This window comes from Lissotriton helveticus, chromosome 1_2, assembly GCF_964261635.1.
Source record: "Lissotriton helveticus chromosome 1_2, aLisHel1.1, whole genome shotgun sequence".
Classification (NCBI taxonomy): Eukaryota; Metazoa; Chordata; class Amphibia; order Caudata; family Salamandridae; genus Lissotriton; species Lissotriton helveticus.
In genome coordinates, this window is record NC_136058.1 from 304013111 (window position 1) to 304037941 (window position 24831).

Below are 24831 nucleotides of genomic sequence, written 5' to 3' on the forward strand. Positions count from 1 at the left end.
AAGAAGTCTGGATGGGTCTACCCGGTGGTGAGTGTGAGATTAGCATGAGTGATGTGTGGGAGGAGTGTACCTGTGTCCTGGATGGGCTGGGTTTTCCCCACACAATGCTGGCTCCGCCCCCCTGTGGTGTGACTGATGACCCTAGCCTCCCCAGTGAATGAAATGGGTGGTTGGGCCATCAAGAGTGCTCCAGAACCAGCTGCGACTGGTTTCTCCCCCCACCCTGCACCTTTAGACAAAGGGTTGCTCTGTATAAAAAGAGGCTGTGACCTCTTGAAAAATGTTCTTGTTTGCCAACTTGAAACTACCAGGGGCGTGTTGCTGCTTGGGCCCAGGGGGAAGGCTTGCCTCCCTGGGCCCTGCCCAGCCCCTGGATGCCTTCTCCCTCTGGGGTCTTTCTGCCTTGCCTTGATGCCCTGGAGGACTTTTCTCTGCTGTGCTTGTCCCTGGACTTGTGGGGCTTCTTTGCCCTGCCCAGCTCCTGGATGCCAGAGGGACTTTTGCCTAGCGCAAGGAGCGCTTTATTTGCCTTATAGCGCATGGGAGCGCTTTTATTCTGCCTCTAGCGCTTGAAAGCGCGGTGTTGTTCCCTAGCGCTCGGAGCGCTTTATTTTTACTTTTGCCCGTATTTTCAGCATGTTTTCATTTAGGGGTGCCACCCCGTTTGTCTGCCCCATTGGCGAGTGCCTACCTCGCTGCAACGTTGGTTCAGCCTACGGAGGGTGCCACCACTCATTTGCCGACCTGGAAATCACCGCCGCGGCCCGAGCGCCGCAAAACAGGAAGCCAGGCACTACAGTGCCTGACTCAGGGCGGGACTTCCGGTTTTGCGGAGAAGTCCCGCCCGCCGCTGCCCTGTGATTGGCTGCCTGCTCCGCCGGCAGAGAAAGATGGCCGCCTGCTGCCCGGGCTCCCGTGAGCTGTTGGGAGCACCGGTAGACCAGCAGAAAGCCGTGCGGGGCTCCCAGGACCAGGAGGGAGCCCCGGAAGACGACCGCCGCCTGCAGAGAGGAGCCCCAGCAGCCCGGTGAGTGTTAAGGGCCGAGGGGGACGCTCCGGGGGCCAGTGTGAGTCCGAGTCCCCGAGGAGGGACTCTGCCAGTGACGGGGGCATCATTTCTTGGAGCCTGAGAGGCTCCTCAGAGCCCCGAGGGGCTCAAGGTGTCCCATGTGTGTGGAGATCCCTGAAGAGGCTCTTGGGGGCAGCTTCGGTTCCCGAGCCCTAGAGAGGCTCCAACGACGGGGGCATGTTTGTTGTCAGAGCCACAGAGGCTCAAGGGGGCAATATTGCTGAAGCCCCGAGGCCACAGAGGGCCGGTTGCGATCCCGAGTCCCCAGGAGGGGGCTCCAACGAAAGGGGGCAATTCTGTGTAAGTCGAGTCCCCAGGAGGGGGACTCCAACCTGAGCCAGAGAGGCTCTCAGCCCCACTTATTTTAGAGCCCAGAGAGGCTCTTGCTGCCGTTTGTCTTCCTGAGTCCCCAGGAGGGGGACTCCACCGAAGCGCCGCAGTTGTGTTTTGGGCCCCGAGAGGCTCTGGGGCCATTCCTTTGTTTAAAACCTGAGAGAGGCTCCCTGCGCCCCTTGATGTTTTAGAGCCCTGAGAGGCTCCCGCCTTGCCCACATTGTTCTGGCCAGAGCCTGCGAGGCTCCAGCAGTGGCCCAACAGTGTACCCAGCTGCCCAGCAATTAGTGGGCAGCTGCAACGTTTAGGTCTTTCTTTTGCTTCTAGGGACATGGTCTGGACTTTAGGAGTGATGCGCACTCCTTCATCCCTGGCCTTTCCCCAGCTGCGCAGCACTTAGTGCCAGCTGCAGCGTTTAGGACCCCCTGTCCTGTCCCCCAGCTGCCCAGCAAGTAGTGGGCAGCTGCTACGTTTAGGTCTTGGCGCAGTGGCGCAACCTGGACCCTGGACTTTGATGTAAGTTCATGATAATGTGATTTCTGCAAAGTGCTCTTTGCTGCACCTCTGAATGTGTTGTTGATGCATCATGTGCCTTGTTCCTTACAACGCTGAATGTAGGTTCTGCATCATGTGTTTTGTCCCCAGGTCTATGCCCCTACTTGTATTGTGATACTGAGGTGGTTCTTGCTAGTACAGGTGGTGCTAGTGAGGTCCTGGTTACCAGTAGTTACTGGTTGTGTGCTCTATTTTGATATTGTGCTACAGTGATTTGCTGTTATGATTGTATTCTAAGTGCTGATTCCTGACAGTGGTCCAGGTGGCCCTGTCTTGTAAATAATCCCTTGTAAATTCTGCCCGTGCCTCTGGCACATTGTAAAGTGTGTGTTTTATCTAATGTGTTTTGGTGTAATACAAAGGCTATTTTTATATGACCTTGTGTGGAGTTTCCTTTGTGGTGGGCCTTTGGGTGTTGTTGCTGGGGTGCGTGCGCAAATACTTAACTTACATCGCCTCCAAGTTTAGCCTTGCTGCTCGCGCCACGTTACCTAGAGGGTGAGCAGGGGTTATCTTGGCGTGTAACTCCCTTGCCCTGACTTGGGATTGGTGGTCTCTGACTGACTTTGGCGAAAGCCCTGGCCAGCCGGGGATCCCATTTCCAACAGCCGCCTTACAACAGAATAATGTCCGGTAGAAGCCACTATCTGCCCTACATAAAGCCAGGAGGATAGAGTCAACCCCATCATGGGGATGCTTTGAGGTGACAAGTGACTTATCTAGAGATGCCAGCTCTTTTACAGACTATTTAACCAAAAGGAATTAGAGGAGTTGCCAGTCAATTATATGTCTGCTGGACACTGGTTACACCATACAAAGTCAATGCACTCTGTTAGTTATGGCTATGGTTCACTTCACAAACCAGTTTGGCTGACAATCCTGTCAGCTAGGACTTGCAAACCAAGTACTGTGGCGCAGGTCAGCCGTCATTGCTGAAGAGCAGGTCCATGGAATTGATGATCCAAACTCCAGGTACTCAACGACATCTACGGATAGTCAAGCTGGAATATTAGCCGCTCAAGACTAGTAAACAGAATAGATGTTGGACTTGTCCTGATTATGTCACTGTTTTCATGTTTTAGGCTAATAATGATTACTTAAGAATTTGGTTGTGGCTTTCCTTGTACTTTCTCTTTATTTATGACATGTAAACATTTTGGCTATTTCTATAGTGAAAGTGCATTTCAATTTGTCAAGCAAGCCAGTCAATATACCGGTAGAGTACACATTGTGTGTGTTAGCGGTCATCTTAGAGTGTCAGGTTGGATGCACTCACTGTAACAGACTTCCTAAGCAAATGAGCTATGGTTTGTAGAATGATCAACAAACAACTGATTACATGGCAGCAGAGCTGCAAGAAATATACCTTTCCAGCCGATAAGCTATACATTCTAACTGGTTTGCATTAAGAGCGCTTTACATTCAAACAAGCCGCAATTCATTGACACACTTGCAGCGGTTCTCATGGGTCCACACATGTGCAGGGGTGGAAAGAATTTCAAGCCTCTCCTCTGTGCCCTTCATTCTTACTCTTCACCATCCCCCTTTCAACATCCATCCTCCATTCAAGGGCCGGTTACAGTCTAGCAGCTCCTCAAAGTCTTGATAGCCCAACCTCCCAAAGCTCTTGCATCTGTAATACTCTGACCACAAGTAACTTTTGAATTAACAGACAACGACCTAATGAAGCAGTGGAATTGGTGGTGCGGCAATAAAGGAGTCTGCCAGTGTCTACCACCCTCTGCAGTGTTTATGCGACAGCACTCCCAAGCCTTTAGCGAAACAGAGATCTGACCATATTAACTATATATTGTTCACTGCACCTAAACTACAAGGTTTTCCTCTGATCAAGTGGGAGAGGAGGTACTTTGGAACAGAGACATTAAAGTTCTTCTGAGTGTAACAACTCGCCATACTCATGAGCCGCATCAGAGCATACAAACTGGAAGGGATTTTTTTTCTTTGCTGGTGCACACCTTTGCCAAGAATGTTCAACTACATCTTCCCAATGCTGAAAGTCCAATATGCTGCTGTCAGTCATCCGTGCCAGTAGGAAACCAGAATTTAAATTACTACAAATTGAAAATTCAGTAAAAACAAATTGTTTGCTGAGGGTGCCTCTTGCATATGATGCTGCAATGATCACTGGATTCACCAGAAATGTTGTTTTAGCATGTTGTACGCTGTGTTTGGAAATGGTGTTTTAATACGCTTTAAAGGTTTCCACAAATGGAATAAAAACTCCTTAGTGGCACATGACTGCTTTAGGGAACAATAGAGCTTAGAGGGAGGCTGGGTCAAGATACACGTTTGCGACAATAAATTATTTCAATGGTGTGCCCCAAATTTGTACAGTGCAAGCGCCAGATTTATTCTGAAAATGTTGGGTGATCAGGTAATTCCATGTCAGCTAGCCCCGGCCTTCAGTTAAGAAATCTATGCAACCTGAAAGTTGTAGGATTCGTCATCCTAAAACAATCTATTTTGTAATGAAAATAGAGTGCTGGGAAAGTGATGTCCGGGTTCCATGGATGCAACTGATCATCCCATCTAAACCATGCTTCCTCGTCTGAAGCAGGGGCTCCAAGCATTGCTCGGAGCCAGGCTGCTCAGTGGAGAGGGCCAGTGGACCATACTGGGGTGGAAGATGAGGGTAACCGGACATACGATTTTCGAGGCACCGGGACTTGGGCTTCAATCTCAGCAAACTCTCCCCAAGTATATTCACCAAGTAACCGAAAGTCAATAAACCGGGCGGTGACCATGCATCAGCTAAAGAGAGAACGAAGCTCAATGCAGCAGAGCAGGCTAGGTCTGGCCTGGCAGGGGGATCTACTTGTTCTTATTACCTTCCCTTTTTCACGAGTACTGACCAGGCTCCTTGTGTAACGGCTAAGACAAATTGTCCACAATATTTAGACATCCAAATAGGTAAATTTAAGAAGGAACTAAAAAAAAACTGAGGAACTACAATAAAACGGAACATTTATTTGCATTTAATTTCATTTTAGAGTCATACATTTTAATGAACAAAGAAGTTAGAATCAAAGTAGGAGGACATTTTATATTGTAGCACAGAAAGGATTCAGTGAAAATAGTGGTTCCACAGAGAGAGTCAAAACAAACGGGTAAGAACTTTCAAACAAAATTACCATGCATAGAGCCAGAGGCCAGTGCAATTTGTGAGATTTCCCAAATCTCTCAATCACAGCCTTCTCGAGTACTATGGCTCTCTGCAGCTAGAAGGATGGGCCTTGGTCAATGTCGGGCAGCAGAGCAGGGCCGGACTGGTGCTTTCGGGCACCGGGCAATCCCCCGGTCGGCTGGAGGGGGTGGGGGGCCGATTTTGGATCAGGGGGCCGGTTTTGAAAGTGAGGGGCCGATTTTCGGTCCGACCCGAGTCTTAGTCTCCGTCTGTGTCCAAGTTCCCTTCAAGCAGCAGTTGTGCGCGCCGCCCATACTGCAGCAGCAACAAGCCTGTGACCGGCGGTGTGTTTGCACACTGTAACTTAGTGCAACCATCTAAAAAAAAGCGGAAGCGTTTCCAGGAGGGAGGTGCCTGTGCGCAGCGCGCAATCATGCCCTGCCTCCTCCGGCGCGTCTGCGCGCCGCCGCCTAGTGTGCAACTGATGTTCCCGCACGCGCATTGCACTGTGCACAGTGGGTGCGCATTGCACAGTGGGCAATTAAAACTGCGCAGACAGTCAGTGTGCCCTACAGCCAGGTTGCAGGCAGCCATCATCACCAGAACAGACGTCACGAGAGCCAGCCAGGAGAGGACCGGAGCGGCCACCATAATTTAACTATTTTACTTTGGTGGCTAGGCCGCTCGCTGCCCTGCCACCCAGCTGCCCGCGGCCGCCCCTGGAAGTAGCCCTCGGCCGCCCTACTCCTGTGGCTGCCAGTGCCACCAGCCGGCGGCGGCCCGATGACCCGCCGTGTCCGTGACCGTGAGTAAGGATATTTTTTCCGGGCCCCCGTACCGACAATTAATCATTCAAAAGACATTCATTCATAATCAGAATCATTAGCACAAACACTGAAGTTGGCGGGTGGGGCGTCGCGCAGTGGTGGTGGTGGTCTGGACGGAGGGACCAGGCCTGAGCCAGGCATGTGATGCACTGCACACTTTTAAAGCTCTGGACTGGGGCCCGCGTCGGACTGCAGAGTAGGATGATGTTAGAGGGCCCACGTGTTTACACAGCGCCCGCCCTGCTTTAACTAGTCTGTGAATCAGATCCGGGCCGGCACAGCCAGGCTTTTGAACACGAGACACGAGTTATGCTGCGGAGGTCACTGTGACGTTATTCGCCACATTTTGTTAACGTTTTACTTAATCATTTTGGTATGTTTAAAGTTGTTAACACTGTCTAGGCATTAGTTGCAACTTGCACCTCATTAGTACCAGTTTAACACACAACAACCTTTGCAAAGGGCCTTCCACTACCAACACGTGTTGCTGCTGCACCAGGAGGAAGCATTTCGGACCACAGAGACACAGTGCTTGAAGACAATGTCACAGGAGCTTAACTTAGGCCATTCTTCTGAATTGGTGGTGATGGTGTGCTTATGTGGACACACCTGCTGCAGTTGGTGAATAAGACGAACCTCAAAAAGTGGCATATCGTGGGTAGAACAATTTAATCAGGGATGGGTGTGTGTGCTGTTGAAATGTATTTGCATACGTTAAATAAAACCATTGCACTACAATAAAATAAAAATTTAAAAGGAACCATTGTTCGTGACATTTAAAAGTTTATATAAGTGCAATTGTTTTGTGCCGTCATATGACTTGGGGCAGTTGTCGCTCTTGTTTCACTGCGACCAGTCCCATGGGGGAGTGCCACCCATCTGGCTCTTCGCTTTTCCAGATCTTGTTTCCTTTCCGTTCTCCTCGTGGGTACTAGTTCTCTCGTAAAGTGCTTGGGCTTTGCAGCTTTATTGGAAATTATAACAGATTTTTTGTGGGTTATGGTGCAAATGTTATGTGCCGTCATGCGACCCAGTGGCTTGTTCTGATAATTATTTTGCTCTGCTTTCGGCCCCGGAGGAGGATGACACCTGTCTGGCTCGTCGATTTTCAAATCTGCCTTCATTCCTGTCCTCCTCAAACACCACGTTTACTGTCGTTGGTATTAGGGATGGGGTTATGTCCTAATATCAAGTTAAGGGCCCAGTCCCGAGTAAAACATTAATCTTGTTTTGGCTGAAAACTCTAAGGGGCGGGATTAAAAGTTTCTAGGTTTTACCTCGCCCATCATTGCAAGTTATGGTAAAACCCAGACAGAGTTCTGCCTTTTAAAAGCAGGTTAAATTCATGCTGTGTAAATGGGAAAGTATGAGGAGACACAGGCAGTACTTTAATATTTTTATGTTATTCCTTATTACCAGGTCAAACACAGAACTGCACCGAAATGGTGGAGTCATAACACACTGAAATAGCAAATTGGGATACAGACTTGAGACTTACCATCCCATTATTACTGCTCAAATCGTGGTTAGCCCCTATATGGGAAACGCCTTGTTTAAGTGCGCTAAAAGCTTTCAGAATTGGGCCCACAGGAAACAATATAAATATGTTTTCATCACAGTGACTGTGTATGTGAAACAATCACATATTGTATGCATGCCAGCACCTTTTAATAAATTCCGCATGCTGCATTATTGAAAGTCTCGACTTTCAGGCTGGCGAGTGCCCATGCTGACAAACCAAACTTGAGGCTGGCAGTGGAACGCAATTCTGACACAGTATAATCTGCCCTTAATCACTCTCAGTTCATTCATTCACCAGGGCATGACGTTAGAGAGCACTGGTCTGCCTCTTACTGACTGGCATAAGGTCAAGAACTTAAAGCATCTCAGGGCACAGAGCCTTTAATGAGGGTGGCACTCTGCCCCCAAAGAAAAGCCCCTTGTAACTCTTTGGAGTTTATGCACCAAATGCAGCCAGGAACATTCTCTATTTCTGAGGAAACCCTCAGAAATCAACTCGTGATTCTACTGGTTACTCTGTGGGTGGGAAGTAATACCAGGCCGAATAGCAGCCATCTTAGATTTTGTTCCACAGTTTCTGATACAAAGGCTATTTATTGCAGCGTTTCACTGTGGACTGTGGACTGTGACTGGTTGGGCACCAGGTTAATTAGTTGCTCTTGCTGATGTTAGACGGACCGAGAGTCACACAAAACGGAGCCGTTCAAACAGAATAGCCCACTACAAGGTAGAAGATTGGCTATATTTTTGAAGACAAGGGGCCTGATTGAAACACTTGAGAAGGAGGCGTATTACTGTTGCTGTCTCTCCTGGGTCCTGAATAAGAGGTGCTTTACATAATAGGCAGTGTCTGTGATTATTTGACAATTTGTTTTCGCTTCTAAATTGGAAAGGACTATGAAGTGTAGGCTGTTGCTGACCTCAGCAAAGTGAAATGCAGAGTAGTGTTCCAGATTGAAATACAAAGAGTCTCATAGCTTGTCCATGGCGAGCACGGATCTCCGAGCAATAAGGCAGCGCATGCTCAGAGCGGAAAGTCTGTCAGAAACTTTAGGAAGGGCCTTTTTTTACCCACCGCCCATTTCCACCACCACCACCACCCCTCATAGTCAACGCCAGCCGCGACTGCATACCACAGTACCACACTGAACAGAAGGGAGGACTGGGCAAGGGAAATACCATTACGATAATGTTATAGAATAAAGTGTTGGATTATTTTAAATGACACGTGTGCACAGAAGACAATAAGGACTGTGGCATGTGAGTTAGGATCTTTAAAATGTGCCAGAGCAACATATAGTCTTAGATAGCAGCTTCAAAGACCCATATGTATCTAGATATACAGGCGTAAGCATCGGTGGCTGAGTAGAACGGCAGGCCTTTCAATGGGAGACGTGTGCTCCGTGTTCTATGAAGTACAAATTCTAATTCTTAGAGGTGTGGGACGTATGATGGGATATAACATTCTGTGTTTTGTGATTGTTGTTGGGGGGTTCATTTTTGGAATTAATGGAACTGGTTTTCTGAGGCTAGATTTGGTGGTGGGAGACATTTTAAAAAGAGAGGGCAGGTCATTTTAAGAAGTGGCGCTTCCGCTGGGTTCAGCACAAGGTGGCACCGATCAGCTATGAAGGCTTAGAAAGAACTGCTCCAAGGTTTGAAATACTATGTCCAAGCCAGAAGTGGAGGAATGGGCGGTGGAATGTAAAGGTCCAACCAAGACTTGATGTTTAAAAAGAAGAGCGATTCATGTGGCAGCGTTTAAGGTCACAGATAGTTACTAATGTGTGCATGTGAAATGTGCAGTGTCGCAATAACAAGATTTAAAAGCACCTGCTGCAGAGTTCCTTGTGTGTCCAGCTTTCAGCAACAATACAATTGTAAAGATAACTCTTGTGATTAATGTTCCTGCTAGAGAGAGAGATCGATCAGGAGTTGTATCTAGTGACAGTCTTGACTCGCCTCAAAGTAGCGCTGATGGTTAATGTGCCTGCTGGAAAGAACAGATCTGTATTAGATGTTATATCCCTGTATTTATGTCTCCCCTCTCTCTTTCTCCCTCTCCTCTCTCTCTCTCCACCTCCTTCTCTCTTACCTCTCCCTCTCCCTCTCTCTATCTCTTTCCATCCCTCTCTGTCTCTTTCCATCCCTCTCCCCATCTTTCTCTCATTCCACTCCTTCCTCTCTCTCATTCTCTTCCTCTGTTTCCCCCTCTACTTCTCCCTTTCTCTTCTTCTGTCTCCCTCTCTCCCCCCCCTCCCCACGTAAGAAGCATAGCCAGATCTATTGCTGCAACTCAAGCTAAATCCGGGCAAGACGGAATTAGTCTTGTTCGGCAATAGTCAATAATTTTGGGGCCCTCATTACTGGCCTTCTAAATTAGGTCCTCCACCTGTCCCCTCTAAATCAGTCAAAAGCCTAGGGGTACTCATTGACAGCGAGCTCTCCTTAAAACCTCAGGTCAACTCTGTTGTGTCCACCTGCTTTTTTCTACTGCGGAAAATTAGAAAGATCTGTCAGATCCTCACTCAATCAGCACGGACCCAGGTAGTCAGAGCACTGGTGCTGTCTCAATTAGACTACGCCAACGCCATCTTTCTCGGCCTCCCTGTCACACTCAGTAGAAGTCTGCAGATGGCACAAAATCAGGCGGCTAGACTGATACACCGCCTCCTGCGATGGCAGTCAGCCAGACCTCTGCTGAGGCAACTTCATTGGCTCCCTATTCAACACCGTGTCACCTTCAAATTGGCCTGCATAGTCTTCAAATCTCTTCACACTCGTAGTCCTAAGTTCATTCAGAAACTTCTTCTTAGATATACCCCCTCCCGTAGCCTCCGGTCTGCTTCTCATACCCTTTTGATCACTCCTCGTTATAAGCTAGCACGCAAGGGAGGCCGCAGGTTCGCCACCCTTGCACCCAAGCTGTGGAATTCTCTTCCCTTGGAAATTCGTTCTGGTACCTCTCTTCTTCCATTCAGGAAGCTATTAAAGACATGGCTGTTTACCCAAGCGACGGCCTAGTGTAGGATGGTCCCCTCAGTAGTGTTTGCGTCCTGCTGGTTAGCGCCATGAAACCCTTGGGTGTGCGAGCGCTTTATAAGATAAGTGCTTGTTCATGCGCCGGACGGGGGCTGGCTAGCTACGCGCCGGACGGGGGCTGGTCTGGCAAAATTTGCCAGGGCTGCTTTCAGTTCCCAGTCCGGCCCTGCAGCAGAGTGATAATTATGGCATGCTGACGTGCCACAAACAGGACGAGCTCTGAAATTAAGAAAACCCTGAGCTTCACTTCACATCCAAACAAATGCCCACAATACCCTCAACTCCCAAATTAGCGTCAAAAAGCCACGGTCTTTCTGACATTTTAATAAACATTGGGGTTTTTATTATATGTCCTTTACGTTTTTGTTAGTGTGTGGGAGGTCAACGGTACAGTTCATCATATCTTCTCTGCTGCGTGTACAGGAGTTTAGGAATCGAGCTTAGGATGTACTTGCTATAATAGGGAATCATTCATCTACTAACATATTTTACCAAATATCTGTTTGTTTTAAAAAGTTCTTCAAGTCCGTCTGAGGGTTAGGAAATCAAGCCGAGGAGGATAGAATTTAACCCCTGCTGCACCAGAGTCTAGGAATTACTCAGGACAATTCAGAGACCACATTCTTGAGGTTTTTAATCTTCGTGAAATCCTTCAGGCTTACGGACCTGGCTGATTTTAAAAATGTGCTGCTTGAATTACTAAAGCTGATCACCACCTAGGGGTAGAAAGGTGCTGGTTGAGCGATTGCTGCAAAGGAAATTTGGGCAATATAGAAGAAATGGCCACTACTAGCCTGGCTATGTAATCTGCTGAAAGTACAGCAGCCACTGGTCACATGATGCCATGCAAGCAGCGTTGATTAAATGAGTGATGTGTTAGCAATTAAATGAGTGACTTCGCTTGGTAAACGTTAGTGCAAAAAATACACTGTTATTTCCACAGAAGACATTCCCTCAGTGTAACAACAGGGCGGGTAATACTTTTCTAATTACGAAGGCAGAAACAACCTGCCACAAGTTCTTACCTCTGTCAGTGCATGCAGATGTCCTTCGTGGACGCAGACACCCATAAACCTGTAACAAACACAAAAACACATGGATATTATAACAAGCTTAACTGTGCCAAAGTAATAGGTCAGTTTGAATCAGTATAAATGCAGTTGAAGGATTACAATCCCAGAGCTGGACAAAACGGTTATATCCTCACTGTTCTATTTAATGCTACCCAGCCTAGCTGTCTCCTGGCTGCTCAGCCAGAGTGAGAGATGGTATCGGAATGATGGTGTGCCTGTGATGCGTGGAATGCCTGCGTGCCTGTGTGGATGAGTGGGGACAGTTGAAGATGGGCTGCTCCTGGTGGGGCTAGAAGAAGGCCTGGCAACGGGAATATGGTCTGATGTACTTATTTACCTGCAACCAATAAAGAAGTCTACTTAACTCTACCTGGCTACCTGTGTCAAACTGTGTGTGGGGGGACAACAAAAATAAAACAGTCCTGTTGTGCACCGTCCCACTCAGCGGTGTTGGCCCAAATGCCCAGGGAGGACTACAGCAAAGTGTCCCCAAAGCAGACCTGACCCCTACAGCAAGACTTTCAATTCAGTAATGAACCTAACCTCTTAGACATTATGATGCACCTTTTATGTTATGTTATTGCAACAACTTGTTAAGCACAAGAATACCCTGGGGTGTCTTGGTGCTGAGACTCAGAGAGCATAACTGGAAAAAAAGAGACCAATTCTGAAAAAGCCACGTTTTGAGCTCCTTCATGAAGGCGATCAATGAAGGTAACGCTGTAATATGCAGAGGAAGCGTTCCAAGAAAGATAGGGCCTGCATTATTTAAGTCTTTATAAGCCAAGCATAAGGCCTTAAACTTACCTGGCTGAAATTTGGGCAGACCCAGCAAGACTCTAGCGGCCGCATTTTGTCTCATCTGCAATTTTATTTACGTGTTCACTTTGAATGTTCAAATACAATCCATTGCAATAATCTAATTTCGATAGTACCAAAACAAGTCATAACAGTTTTCCTAGTATTGGCTGGCAGAGAAGGAAGCATTTTCTTAATTATAAAGAAAGAAGTTGAGACCTTTGCATTTATTTAATTTACATATGGCAATTTATCAATCTGCACACCCAGATTCTTAGCACCGCCTCCCCTCTTTCTGGAACAATATAAGCACTGCTCAAATCTTATTCCTATTCTTTAGGCTCTCAAATCCTCCGGCTAAACAGCAGTCATCATCTCATTCTTAGTCTCTACAGATTTCAGGCTCCCGTGGTCTCCTGGCCAAGCACCATGCAACTCATTCTTAATCTTTCTAGATTCCATGCTCTCATGTCCTACTAAACATAATTCATCATCTCAGTCTCTGTGTGTACAGATTTCAGGCTCTTGGGGCTCTCCATGCAATTGGAGTCAAGCTATCCTGGCTGATGACAGCTGATAGCCAGAAACCAGTCGTAGGATGCTTGATTCCGGTCCAGGGAAGACATGGCGTGGCTGTTCGGGCTGGACTGTTCCCATGAGGCACAGGGTCAAGACTGATTTGCATATGACCATGGCTGAACTGGGGTGGCGTGGTGAGCAAAAAAAACGATGGATTAAACCCAGATTTGTGACTGGGGGTGAATGTTTTGCCATTGTGCAACATTCCGTCCATCACCTTGTATGTTTTGCAGCTTCCCTATGTGGGAAGGGTATGCCCAGACGTTGGTCCCGTGCTCACTACACCACTGGAGTCAAGCTATCCTGGCTGATGACGGCGGATAGCCAGTAACCGGTCCTAGGATACTTGATTCCGGTCCAGGGAAGACATGGCTTGGCAGTTCGGGCTGGACTGTTCCCATGAGGCACAGGGTCAGACTGATTTGCATATGGCCATGTCTGAACTGGGGTGACGTGGTGAGAAAAATAACGATGGATTAAACCCAGATCTGTGACTGGGGGTGATTGTTTTGCCGTTGTGCAACATTCCGTCCATCAATTGTTGTTTTTGCATTTGCCACTGAAACAGCAGGCAGCGCTGCCACTGAAACAGCAGGCAGCGCTGCCACTGAAACAACAGCAGGCAGCACTGCCACTGAAACAACAGCAGGCAGCACTGCCACTGAAACAACAGCATGCAGCACTGCCACTGAAACAACAGCATGCAGCGCTGCCACTGAAACAACACTTCTTGCGTCGCCTGCCGCTTGTGAGCCTTATTCCCTGGCTCCCTATACGACTTGCTATCGGCGCTACGTTTTATTTAGGTTTGATCATTTTCAGGTTTTGAGGTTTTCACTCCGTCCACTTGGCCATGTTCTCTTTACACAGACTGCGAAGTGCCACAGCGAGGCTCCTGCACTAACTTGGAACTCGACCTCTTACACAGACTGCATTCCACTGGTCAGTCTCCAAGTTTATTGAACATACTTCTCGTGTGTATTGATCATTCAAGTCCACCGCACCAGTATCACAATCGCACCCTGCAGCCGTGCCCTGTTTGTTTGCTTGTTTCACACCTTGGGTTGCACACATGATTGACATCTCTCCACAAGTGTAGAGTAGCTGAAGACACTGTTTACTTGTCTGTACTGTGCTAAAATTGCAAAATAATTGCAAAAAGCTTCCTGTGCATGACCAGATATGATAAAATAAACATTTCTAACTTTATATGCTTAAGTGCATATAATACTTTCACAATAGTGAAACTGACAAATAGGCAAGCAGTGGGAGATGTGATGATTTTGGGATCCTCCCTAACCTAGGGAGAGTACCAAACAGATGCCTTGAAAACAAAAAAGCACATCGTATTGAACGATTTAGTTGTGGTCCCATCCTGTTAGGACAAACCCAAACACAGTTATTGGCAAAAAAACATTCCCAACCAAAGGCCCTGCAAAGCATTATGGGATGAAATTAGCAGTGGGCAGTGAATATTATATAGTACACAATATCAAAAGAATTCTACAAAGAGCTGCAGTTCCACTGGTCCTCCCTAGATGTCCCTCACGAGTCAAATGCAAATGCTTGATGAAAGGGTTTCAATGGTTTTGCATTTGACTCGTGAGGGACATCTAGGGACGACCAGTGGAACTGCAGCTTGATGTAAGAATAATTTCAATGCTTTGCCTTTGACTCGTGAGGGACATCTAGTAACAACTAGGTGAACTGCAGCTCTTTGTAGAATTATTTTGATATTGGATACTATAATATTCACTGCCACTGCTAATCTCGTCCCATAATGCTTTGCAGGGCCTTTGGTTGGGATTGTTTTTTGCCAATAACTGTGCTTGGGGTGGTCCTCAAATGATGGGATCACCACTGAAGTTCAACAAAATGTGCTTTTTGTTTATACTCTTTGAGTTCAAGGCATCTGCTTGGTGCTCCCCCTAGGTTAGGGGGGACCCTAAAATCATCAGCTCTCTCATTTTCTAATGTTTTCATAGTAAAAGTTCATTTTCGTGAATTGGTTATATGCTGTTAAGCATGTAGAATTGCTTTTCCAAAGCATCTGAGAATATTATTCATTTAGATGCTACACTATTTTGGTACTATACCATTCCCCGGTATGTATGAGGTTTGAATGACATTCTTGGCTAGGAAAGCATAACATGGGCCAGGTCAGCATTTGTCACACCACCTTACACTTCCTAGGTGTTAACTTTTAAGATGTGTCTGAGGTTGGTACGTCTCCCTGGATACAGGCAGATGCCCACAGGCCTTCAAAGGATCAAATTCCAAGGAAATATCTTGATGTCTCTTCACTACTTTGTGGTACTTATGCTGTTGGGAATCAATGGCCCCTCCAAACAAAAGGGGTAACGTTTTTATTTGGAAAAATTAAGTAACGCAGGGTGATAGTTTCAGATTATGAAAAGAGCCAAAAATGTCCTATCTGTTGGCAACATTAGAAACATCTCTATTTGTAATTAAAGTTCGTTGATTTCAGGGTATTATGGGTAATAAAAAGGGGTGTGGTCCATGTGAGCCAGACCACAGAGGACTGTCTGGCCTGACTAGTTGTAACAAGCATTGGCATAGCCAATAGTTCTCGCCTTTAGAACCTTATAGGTATTTAGTTATGCAGCACAATATCCTTGGTGCGACATCAACTGTTGCAGGGCTAAACACTTATAAGGTCCCAAAGGCGAGACCTATTGGCTATGCCAATGCTTGTCTGCTCCATTTGCTGACGGAAGGGCCGGTCAGATTAGTTAACAAGGCTTACATAAAGCAGAGGTCACAGGTTTCCCATATCCATGCATGAGCAGCTCTTCCAGTCCAGGTTTTTTGGCGTTCTGAGACTTAAAGGCCTGACTTTTTAGGTTATAAACAGGATTACAAATCCTATTTTACAAATAAAAAAAAAAGCTGGAATTGATACTCGAATACTCAAGGGCTCCATAGAAGAGATTTTAAGGAAATGAAATCTGAAACAAGCTTTTGCAATGCAAGAGGTCTCGCATTTATTGTAAATGACAATGCCTTTTAGTTGTGGTTTGGTTTTTAAAACATAAATAAAAGGCAGTCATTTACAATGCCAATTGCTCAAACTCACGACAATGCGAGACCTATTGCATTGCAAATGCTTGTTTAAACCATACAGTGATATCTGTGAAAATAATTTGGTAAATGAATAGATCCATTTTGTAACAAGCACCTTCCAAGCTTGATTTGTAAAATCATCTGCATGCAGCAGAGAAATAATTACAACATCTGTATGCACCTCAACTTCCAGAGCACACTCGCAAGGAGGTCGCACTAACACAAACAATCATCTTTTTACAAAGAGGAGATTGTCAAACCTCATTAATAAAAAAACACTGCAGCGTTTCCTCGTAGCGGATTAATTTTCTAGAAATAAAGCCCGGGTAAAGGTAGATGCTTGCACCTCGGGCCATACAACGAGTAATGAACGTCCCAGGCTACTAGAATCAAAACCCAGAACAAAGGCAAGACCGATTCAAGTATTAGTCTCTTGCCACAGACGCCTGAAATCCAGACTCTCTTCAAAATCCAGACCGAACCGTGTATAATTCTTAAACATTTAAAAATATGTACATAATCATGTAGTAGAGCAGTCGATGTAAATCTGCCTAGTAAAGCGTATGAAGTAGCTGCCAGTGATTCCATGTTTTTGTGGGTTGATTAATCATTTACAGATTAATGTAGGTTAAGAGGGGTTCAGAATCCTCTTTTTGACACCCTTTTCAAAACCCCCGGTCTAATTTTAGAATAAAGATTAAAATGGAACTGTATAGTTTTTATATTCATTAATTTACACGAGGGACCCCCATGCACGCTCCACTACCTTCGGTTACCATAACCAATTTATGATTTATTTATTTTTATAACCTACCTTTTTTCACTTTCACTTTTTTAATCAATGTCCTTCAAAAGCCCTGGATTTAACATCTAATTTATGTTTAACTGTTACCCTGAACCCTAATACTTACCTGTAAAATCCAGTTTTTGTTTCCCTAAATCAATTGCATCATTAGATTATTGTATCCTCTGGTAATTGACCCAGAAAATAGAGGTCACCCAAAGAGATGCTTCTACAGACAGCAACAAGCACATTCAGCATAGACTCCGCCAGGACTGGTCTGTGCCAATTTTGGTATGAAGAATCAGGATATAAAGGACCAAAACATATGCACAACCTGTTGCGGATCACACGATAGCCCTATGGACGTGTTGCATGGATCTGTTGCATACAAAATAGAGAGAGGGTACACCCAAGTGCGTCCAGACAACGCAGCCCATTGGGAGAACATGAAACAGCTCATAAAGTACACTACCGCAGGCAGCACACTTAAGCTCAAACAGCTGTGAAGCCACGGGATTGCTACAAACTATTACATTGATATGTAGATTTCTTTTGCACAATCATAATGTTACGAACAATGGCAGTAACTTTGATTTTAAAGTTGTAGTGAATGAGGTTAACATTTGCTCTAAATAGACAACATTGTTCAGAGAAACATTAAAAAATCACTATTCTATACCAGAGGTGTTTGACACAACTCTGATTCCAAAAGGGGAAGATCCACTCTTTGTTGCTGTAGTCCTCTGAATATACTCAAGGTTCCCAAATTATGCATTTAAATTCTAAGAGGTGTAAACTGGCACGAGCAATTCCCTATGAGGGGAATGGCAGTCTAGCACCTAATTTGTAGACTTAAAATTCAGGTTATGTCAAAGAATCTTTTACTGCCATTTTTCCAGGTAGCGGTACAAAAGAGAGGGGGGGGGGGTATGCTCAGACGTGAGTCCCTTGCTCACTTTGCCACTGGATTCAAGCAAGCCGGGCTGAAGACAGCTGTAATGCCAGAAACCGGTCCTCGGAAGCTTGTTTCCGGTCCAGGGAAGGCATGGCTTGGCAGTTCGGGCTGGACTGTTCCCATGAGGCACAGGGTCAGACTGATTTGCATATAGCCATGTCTGAACTGGGGTGGCAGAGTGGGCTAAAGAACGGTGATGGATTAAACCCAGATCTTTTGACTGGGTGTGAGTGTTTGATTGGTTAAGATGCTCCGTCCATCACCACCCCCTTTTGTACCCCCCCTTTTGTACCATTTTTCCAGGTAGGCATTTTACAGCAGACCAGATAAGCACTGCTTCTTCTGTGCTATTTTATATTAGGAATTATTACCTCTTGGAGGGTGGTCCCATAGCACTTTAGGGTAGATAGAGTAATCTGCTGCTCCATTAGTCGGGCAAGGTTGGAAGAAGGTGCGGGCTGAAATGTAAATTATGGACGGAGTGTCGGGAAGTCGTGAGTGAGGCCCAGAGATGTGCTCAAGGCAAAGCAGTGTGAGGGATAGTTGCATGCTGACTATACAAACTAGGGACTCGCTTTCCTTGGACATGTTGAATCAAGATTATTTAACACCCACGTTTTTCTTTTCCTGTATTCTGGACAGATGCTGATGAGACATTTTTGGGAGCTTGATCCTTTTTTTTTTTTTTTTTTTTTTAAATTGTATTTCTCATTTTAGCAACAAAAACACAGTACAGCTGTGAGGTGTGCATACGTTCTCTTCCCATATAATACAGTAGTCAATCAACTAGTTGCAGTTACATTAATCAGACATGGATATTGTTAGCAGTGCAATCATCATTTGGGGCTGAATCAGTGCATCCGTGACATCACATACATTTAGTGCAGACACCGTCGTCCTCAGTTTGTGCCAGCAGTACCATTAACCAGGACTAAACAGTAGTTGCCGGTTGAATATCTTTAGGAGGCTAATGCAGTGCATGGGGGACACTGTATACATTCATTATGTACTTAGTCATCATCTGATTGTGCCCGCATATATGCAGTATAAGGTCCCCTGATATTCCTCGGCCGAGACGCCATCGGTAACCTCTCAGAGTAGCACGTGAGCTGGTCACGGCAATATGCCAGATCCTGTAGCCATTGTTTCAGCTTGGGCGCCTGTCTTACACCCCAGCACAGGGCGACCCTGCGTTTAGCTACTTGTAAAGATAGCACCACCAATTTGCTCACTCCTGCTGGGACTTTGGAAACAACCCCCAACAAACATACCTTAGCGACACTCACAATTTAAGCACCCGTCATGTCAGACAGCACCTTGGTCACCACATCCCAAAACGCAAGTATTCTTGGGCAGACCCATGCCAGATGCACAAAACCAGCGCACTCTGCTCTGCACAGTATGCAACAATGAGAGTCCCTCAGACCATATTTATGCAGCTGGGCAAGAGTACAGTACATCTGGTGCAGGTATTTATAATGTATGAGCTTAAAGTTACCATTGACTGCAAAACTCCCTGTCAACTTACAGCTCTCCTCCCATTCCTCGTCCGTTAGCGGGCGCGGAAGACCTGCATCCCATTTGACCCTGGAATTATTTAGCGCAGCACCTTCACCTAGTTGCGAGGCATAGTAAAGTCGGGAGACTAATTTAGTCATAGCATTTGCTGTATAGAGGATCTGTAACACCCCCAGAGTGACCAGTTCATCAGGAAAGCTTGGATACAAGCTAAGCATGGCGGCCCGGAGTCTAGTATAGATAAACGTGGACATGGCCTCATTCACCACATCTTTTAAGAAGTCCTGCAACGTAATAAATGTCCCACCTGGTAAGGCATCACCCATGACACCCACCCTGACAGCCTGCAATATCTTAAGCGCCCCAGCTTCACCCGTCACCAATGGGTCAGCATGGTGTAACAAGGGCATTGTAGGAGCATACAATGGCAGCCGCCTCGCTCTTTTCCGCCCACGCCCGAGCCGTACATTGTACCGTATCAACTTCGCCTTTATCGTACACTGAATGTGGATTCACTATCATAGCCTTTAGGGGCAAGGGGTGTACCGCGCCAGCCTCGACCGCCACACGCGGCGTGAATGGTGGTACAGTCTGCCAGTAATAAGCAAAGTGTGCCTGTGCACAAAGATAATGTAAGTGTATGTCCGGCACCGAAAAGAAACGTCAACGTTTCCCATCCTACGCGGGGTTTCTTATCCCCCGAGGTGAGTGTAATTAATAAAGAGCGTAGTGTGGCGAAAGTGTCGCATCAGAGTAATAGGGACATTAACAAATAAATATAAAAATCTTGGTAGCACCACCATCTTGATCAGAACGACCCAGTCTGCGAAAGATTAGGGTAGACGTATCCACCGAGCCACCTGATCATCAAGTTTTGACACCGCCACCCCATAGTTAGCGCTAATAGCTTCTTTTGGGTCCTGGTGCACCCAGATACCAAAGTACCGTAATGGCGGAAGCCCACTCCAAGGGGTAGTTCAGCACAAATGTTGCCGTACTTCGCGTGAGAGGTAATATTATAGATTTACTCCAATTAATGGTTAAGCTCGAGAACCATTCAAAACGGACATACTCCCGAATAACCCGTTCCAAATATTGCTCTGGCTCCCGTACATATAGGACCATAGCGTCAGCATACATTGATACTGCTAATTTCCGTTGATAAAATGGTAACACTGAACTGGCATGTCAATGCCGTAGCACACATGCCAATGGCTCCAGCATGAGAGCAAACAAGGGTGAGAGCGGGCACCCCTGTCTAGTGCCCCTTTTGATCGGAAAGGCCTCCGAGACATGTCCATTAACCAGCACCCGGGCCACCGGATCCGCATATAGCAACTTTATCCAGCTGGTAAAAAAAAAAAAGGCACCCCCATGCGATGTAATACAGCGAACATGTATGTCCACGCGATCGAATCAAATGCTTTGGCAGCATCTAATAGAACCGCCACCAATTCTGGTTTAAGCAAATGCAGGACAGCAAATAGCGCTCTCGAATTGTGCGCCGTGGACCGCGTAGGAATAAACCCTGATTGGTCCGGGAGTACCATAACGTTAAGCAGTAGTCGCAGCCGTGTCGCCAGAACTTTAGCAAGAATTTTTACATCAGTATTCATAAGTAACAACGGTCTGTAAGACTCGCACTTATCCCGTGGCTTGCCTGACTTCAGTAATGCGACGAGCAACACCTCTTTGAGCGTGGCAGGTAATCGCTGCTGTTCAAATATCTCCGCGTACATGGCCGTCAAGTGGGGCAGTAAAACTTCAGCATCCTCCTTATAAAATTCAGACGGAAGACCATCAGTACCTGCTGCCTTGCCATTCGGTAGAGCAGCGATTGCATCCTTAATTTCTTCAGCAGTCAAAGAATGCATCAAACAATCTTGCTGTCCCTTGGACAAACAAACTAGGGCCACATCGTCCAGATACTGTGCTATCTCCTCCTCACTAGCTGTTTTCCTACTCCCACACATTGCCTTGTAATATTTAACGAACTGCCCCAATATATCAGCAGTGTCTGACATGGACCTGTCTCCCTCCGTAAGTTCCTGCACCCCACAATACCTAGCCCAAGGTTCTGTGATCCTCCCAGCTAATGCACGCCCCGGTCTGCCACCCTCGCCATAATACCGGGCTTTACATCATCTTGCTAGATACCTTACTTCCTGCTCAGCCAATTCATTATACTCATCCACCTTCGATTGTATTGCAGCCAGAGTGATTGCAGCCGGCGCTTCCTCATACTGACGTTCTAACCTCGCCAATTCACGCTACAACCACCCCATGGACTCACGCAAGGACTTATGCACCCCCGCCTGCAGGCCTATGCACGCCCCCCCTAATAGTTACATTAAACGCCTCCCAGATGGTGCCCATACATTGAACTGACCCAGTGTTTTCAGCAAAATTTTCTATAGCCTCCCGTATGCCTTCCCGGAATACTAAATCTACCAAGGCAGAGGGCTGCAGCTTCCATGTAAATGGGGCAGGGGCATAAGTCGGAAGAAGCATGTCAAGCAAAACAGGTTCATGATCTGATAGTGTGCGGGCAGATGCAGGGTCTGAGCCACCCACGCATTAACATCACGTGTCGTGAACCAGTAATCCAGGCGGGACCACGTGTTATGTGTAACATGTCCCCTCACGTATTCCGAGGTGTCGAAGGCCGCCACACATTAACAAGTCCCAAATCACACATGCCATCCCGTAACGCCTGCGCCGCCTTTTTGACGTGAGCACTAGTCTGCGAATTCCGATCCATATCGTGATCGAGCACCACATTAAAATCCCCCCCACAAATGATCGCAGAGACCGGCAGGATATAAACCCTGTTCCACAGCATTGTATAAAACTCGAGATCATCTAGGTTGGGTCCATACACATTAACCATTGTGATCAGTGTTCCACATAACCTCCCCTGCACTATAATGTACCGGCCCTCTTTATCAATCTCATGTGTGCTCACAAATGGGACATTTTTCAATTAATATCATGACTCCCCTTGCATAAGAAGAATAAGAAGCAAGCCGCACCCCAGCCCATTTCTTGGCTATAGAAGCCGCAGTATTCTCCGTGAGGTGCGTCTCTTGCAGAAATGCGACCTGGACATTATGGCGGTCCAGGTATGCCAGAACTTGCCTAGTCTTTTTCGGGTTATTCAACCCCCTGACGTTCCAAGTGAGCCAACTGATTTCACCTGCCCTATCCATCATAGATCAGAGTGAAGTAACTTGCAACATAAGAGATCAAGTGGCACACCTTCAAATATAGTCACTGATACTCTGTCAGCACACTTCGCACAGCTGTACATAAGAGACATCACCAAAGCAGTCACCCCCCTACCCTCCAGCACCAGACATTGCAAAGAACAATCCCAACTTCCCCGTTATCCTCCACCCCCCTCGCAAACAATCCCATTTCCCCATCCCAAACTCCCCAAACCCCCCTCCCACTTCAGCACCCCAAACATGCCAAAGCCACCCCAACACCCTACCAATCCCCTCCCTCCCCCCAGAAAAGCAAGCCAAATTTGGGGTACATCCATATGTCGGGGCGCAGAGTCAGAACACTCCCACGTAGGAGTTAACCAAGCAGTAGTAACATAACGCAGCATGCATCCCATATATAGCAAGCACACAGCTTCCGCCAGGACAACCAGCTATGCACCATGGATTTAAAAAAGGTGCCATACAATTTGATGACTAGAAGGACCCCTGTCCATGGACCCACAACCAATCATCCCAGAACGGACCATCATAGCCAAGGATATGTCTGCATGTCCCAAGTAGCAGTTGTCATACAGGCTGGGCAGCGCAAATTCCAACCATAGAGCATTATAGCTAAGCCACCCACCAAAGGACACTTCACATTTAGGGAAAAAGAATAAGAAAACAATAATATCAGAAGGTGGTATAGCAATGCCAAGGTCCAGCTATTCCATATCCACAGTCTCCATCATGTAGTCATATCCCGTGCTACTACTTTGCATTATAGTCCGTTACCCTACAAGCACCAGGAGGGCAGTGATTGCTAAAGGCCATAGCTATATACTGTACACACATGTGGTAATCGTACACAAAATGAACATTCAACATCGTGGCAGTCAAAGGAGAAGAATAGAATGCCTGAACTATGTGCCAAGGTCTGAGGCGCAGACCGATATCAACTGCCGGCTGAACTCCACACTACTCCACCTCAGAGTCTAGCCTCCTTCGTTTCAACTGCTTAGCATGCTCCATGGCTGCTTTTGGAGATGAGAAAATGTTATTATCCTCAGCAGTCCCAACCCGGAACCCCCTTGTTTCTCAAAATCTGTTTCACAGCACCGAACTCCCTCCGGGCTGCCTGTACCGCTACTGTGAAGTCCGGGAAGAAGGCCAACGTGTTTTCCTGATGCACAATGGTACCCTTCTCCCTAGCCAGGCGCAGGATAGTGTCTCTGTCCCTATAATTTAATACTCGGGCTATGATAGGACGAGAGGGCGCCCCCGGAACCAGCCTAGTCGCTAATGAGCAGTGAGCGCGCTCCAGAATGAACATGTTGGATAACTGTTCCGTGCCAAATATGTCTGAGATCAGGCGCTCAACAAATTTCTCCATTTTGCCAACATTGGTAGAGTCTGTAAACCCAGTAATTCGGAGGTTATTGCGCCGGGAGCGTGCCTCCAAATCCTCGTTCTTAGCTTGGATCAGGTCCAGAACCTTCTCCATATTGAGAGTTTTATCCGCCACAGTGCTCAACCCATCCTCGGCTGCAGACTCTCTGCTCCACCTCCCCCACACGCGCCGTCTGCTTTTCTACCTGCGACGACATATGATCCAGCCGATGGTTCACCGCTGCCATCGTGCCCTCAATGGATTGCAACATGCATTGCATGGATATCAGCGTGGTCTCCAACGTGGGTGGGGGGGTGGGTAGGGGGGGGGGTTATCCACATGTGTATCAGCTTTAGAGTCCGAGGCCGCTTTTTGCGCATTCTTAGGGGTCTTGCGCTGTTCAAAATTGGGTAGTGGCTGGGATATCAGTCCTCCCCATCTTTGACTGGTAATACAACGTGTACAGAGTGGAGAAAAAAGGCAGTGGCACAGCTAGGGGCAAGTGTAGGCAGAGACCAGGCCCGGAGCCCCCTATACCCCAAAGGTAGTCACAGCAGGCCCCCCGCTAAAACTATCATGCAGGTACAGTGGCCCCCCAACAGGAAAAAGTCCAAGTTACAAACCGGGCCTCCCGGATGCAGCAGGTATAATGGGCAGAAGATTAGCGACGAGTGTAGGCCAACAACAGAGCCAGAGCAGGCAGATAGACAGCAGCTCCCACACAGGGTGCTCCGCTCCGCTTCCCGGCCGATGTCCTCCTGGCCAGAGATCAAGGCCCAACACCGTCGCCAAGCACCGGAGGCGCCACCAAGACCAGGCCCCCGTACAGCGCACCCCGCAGGGATCTCGCGGCAGCCCCCAGGAGACTCCAAGCAGCCGCGCAGCTACACTGAACAGGAGGGTAGGAGCAGCGCCAAGTGTGTCCGCTAGCCAGCAGTCCCTTCTCCAGGGC

General features: G+C 47.1%; 1 protein-coding gene across 2 annotated transcripts in view; it reads right to left on the bottom strand.

Annotated features, from left to right (window-relative positions):
* TESK2 (testis associated actin remodelling kinase 2) overlaps positions 1–24831 on the bottom strand; it is a 599416-nt gene that overhangs the window by 307235 nt on the left and 267350 nt on the right. For both annotated transcript variants that reach the window (XM_078671787.1, XM_078671788.1), the window contains one exon: positions 11518–11566. In XM_078671787.1, the coding sequence (XP_078527913.1) occupies positions 11518–11566 (49 nt within the window). The remainder of the gene's footprint in view (positions 1–11517; positions 11567–24831) is intronic.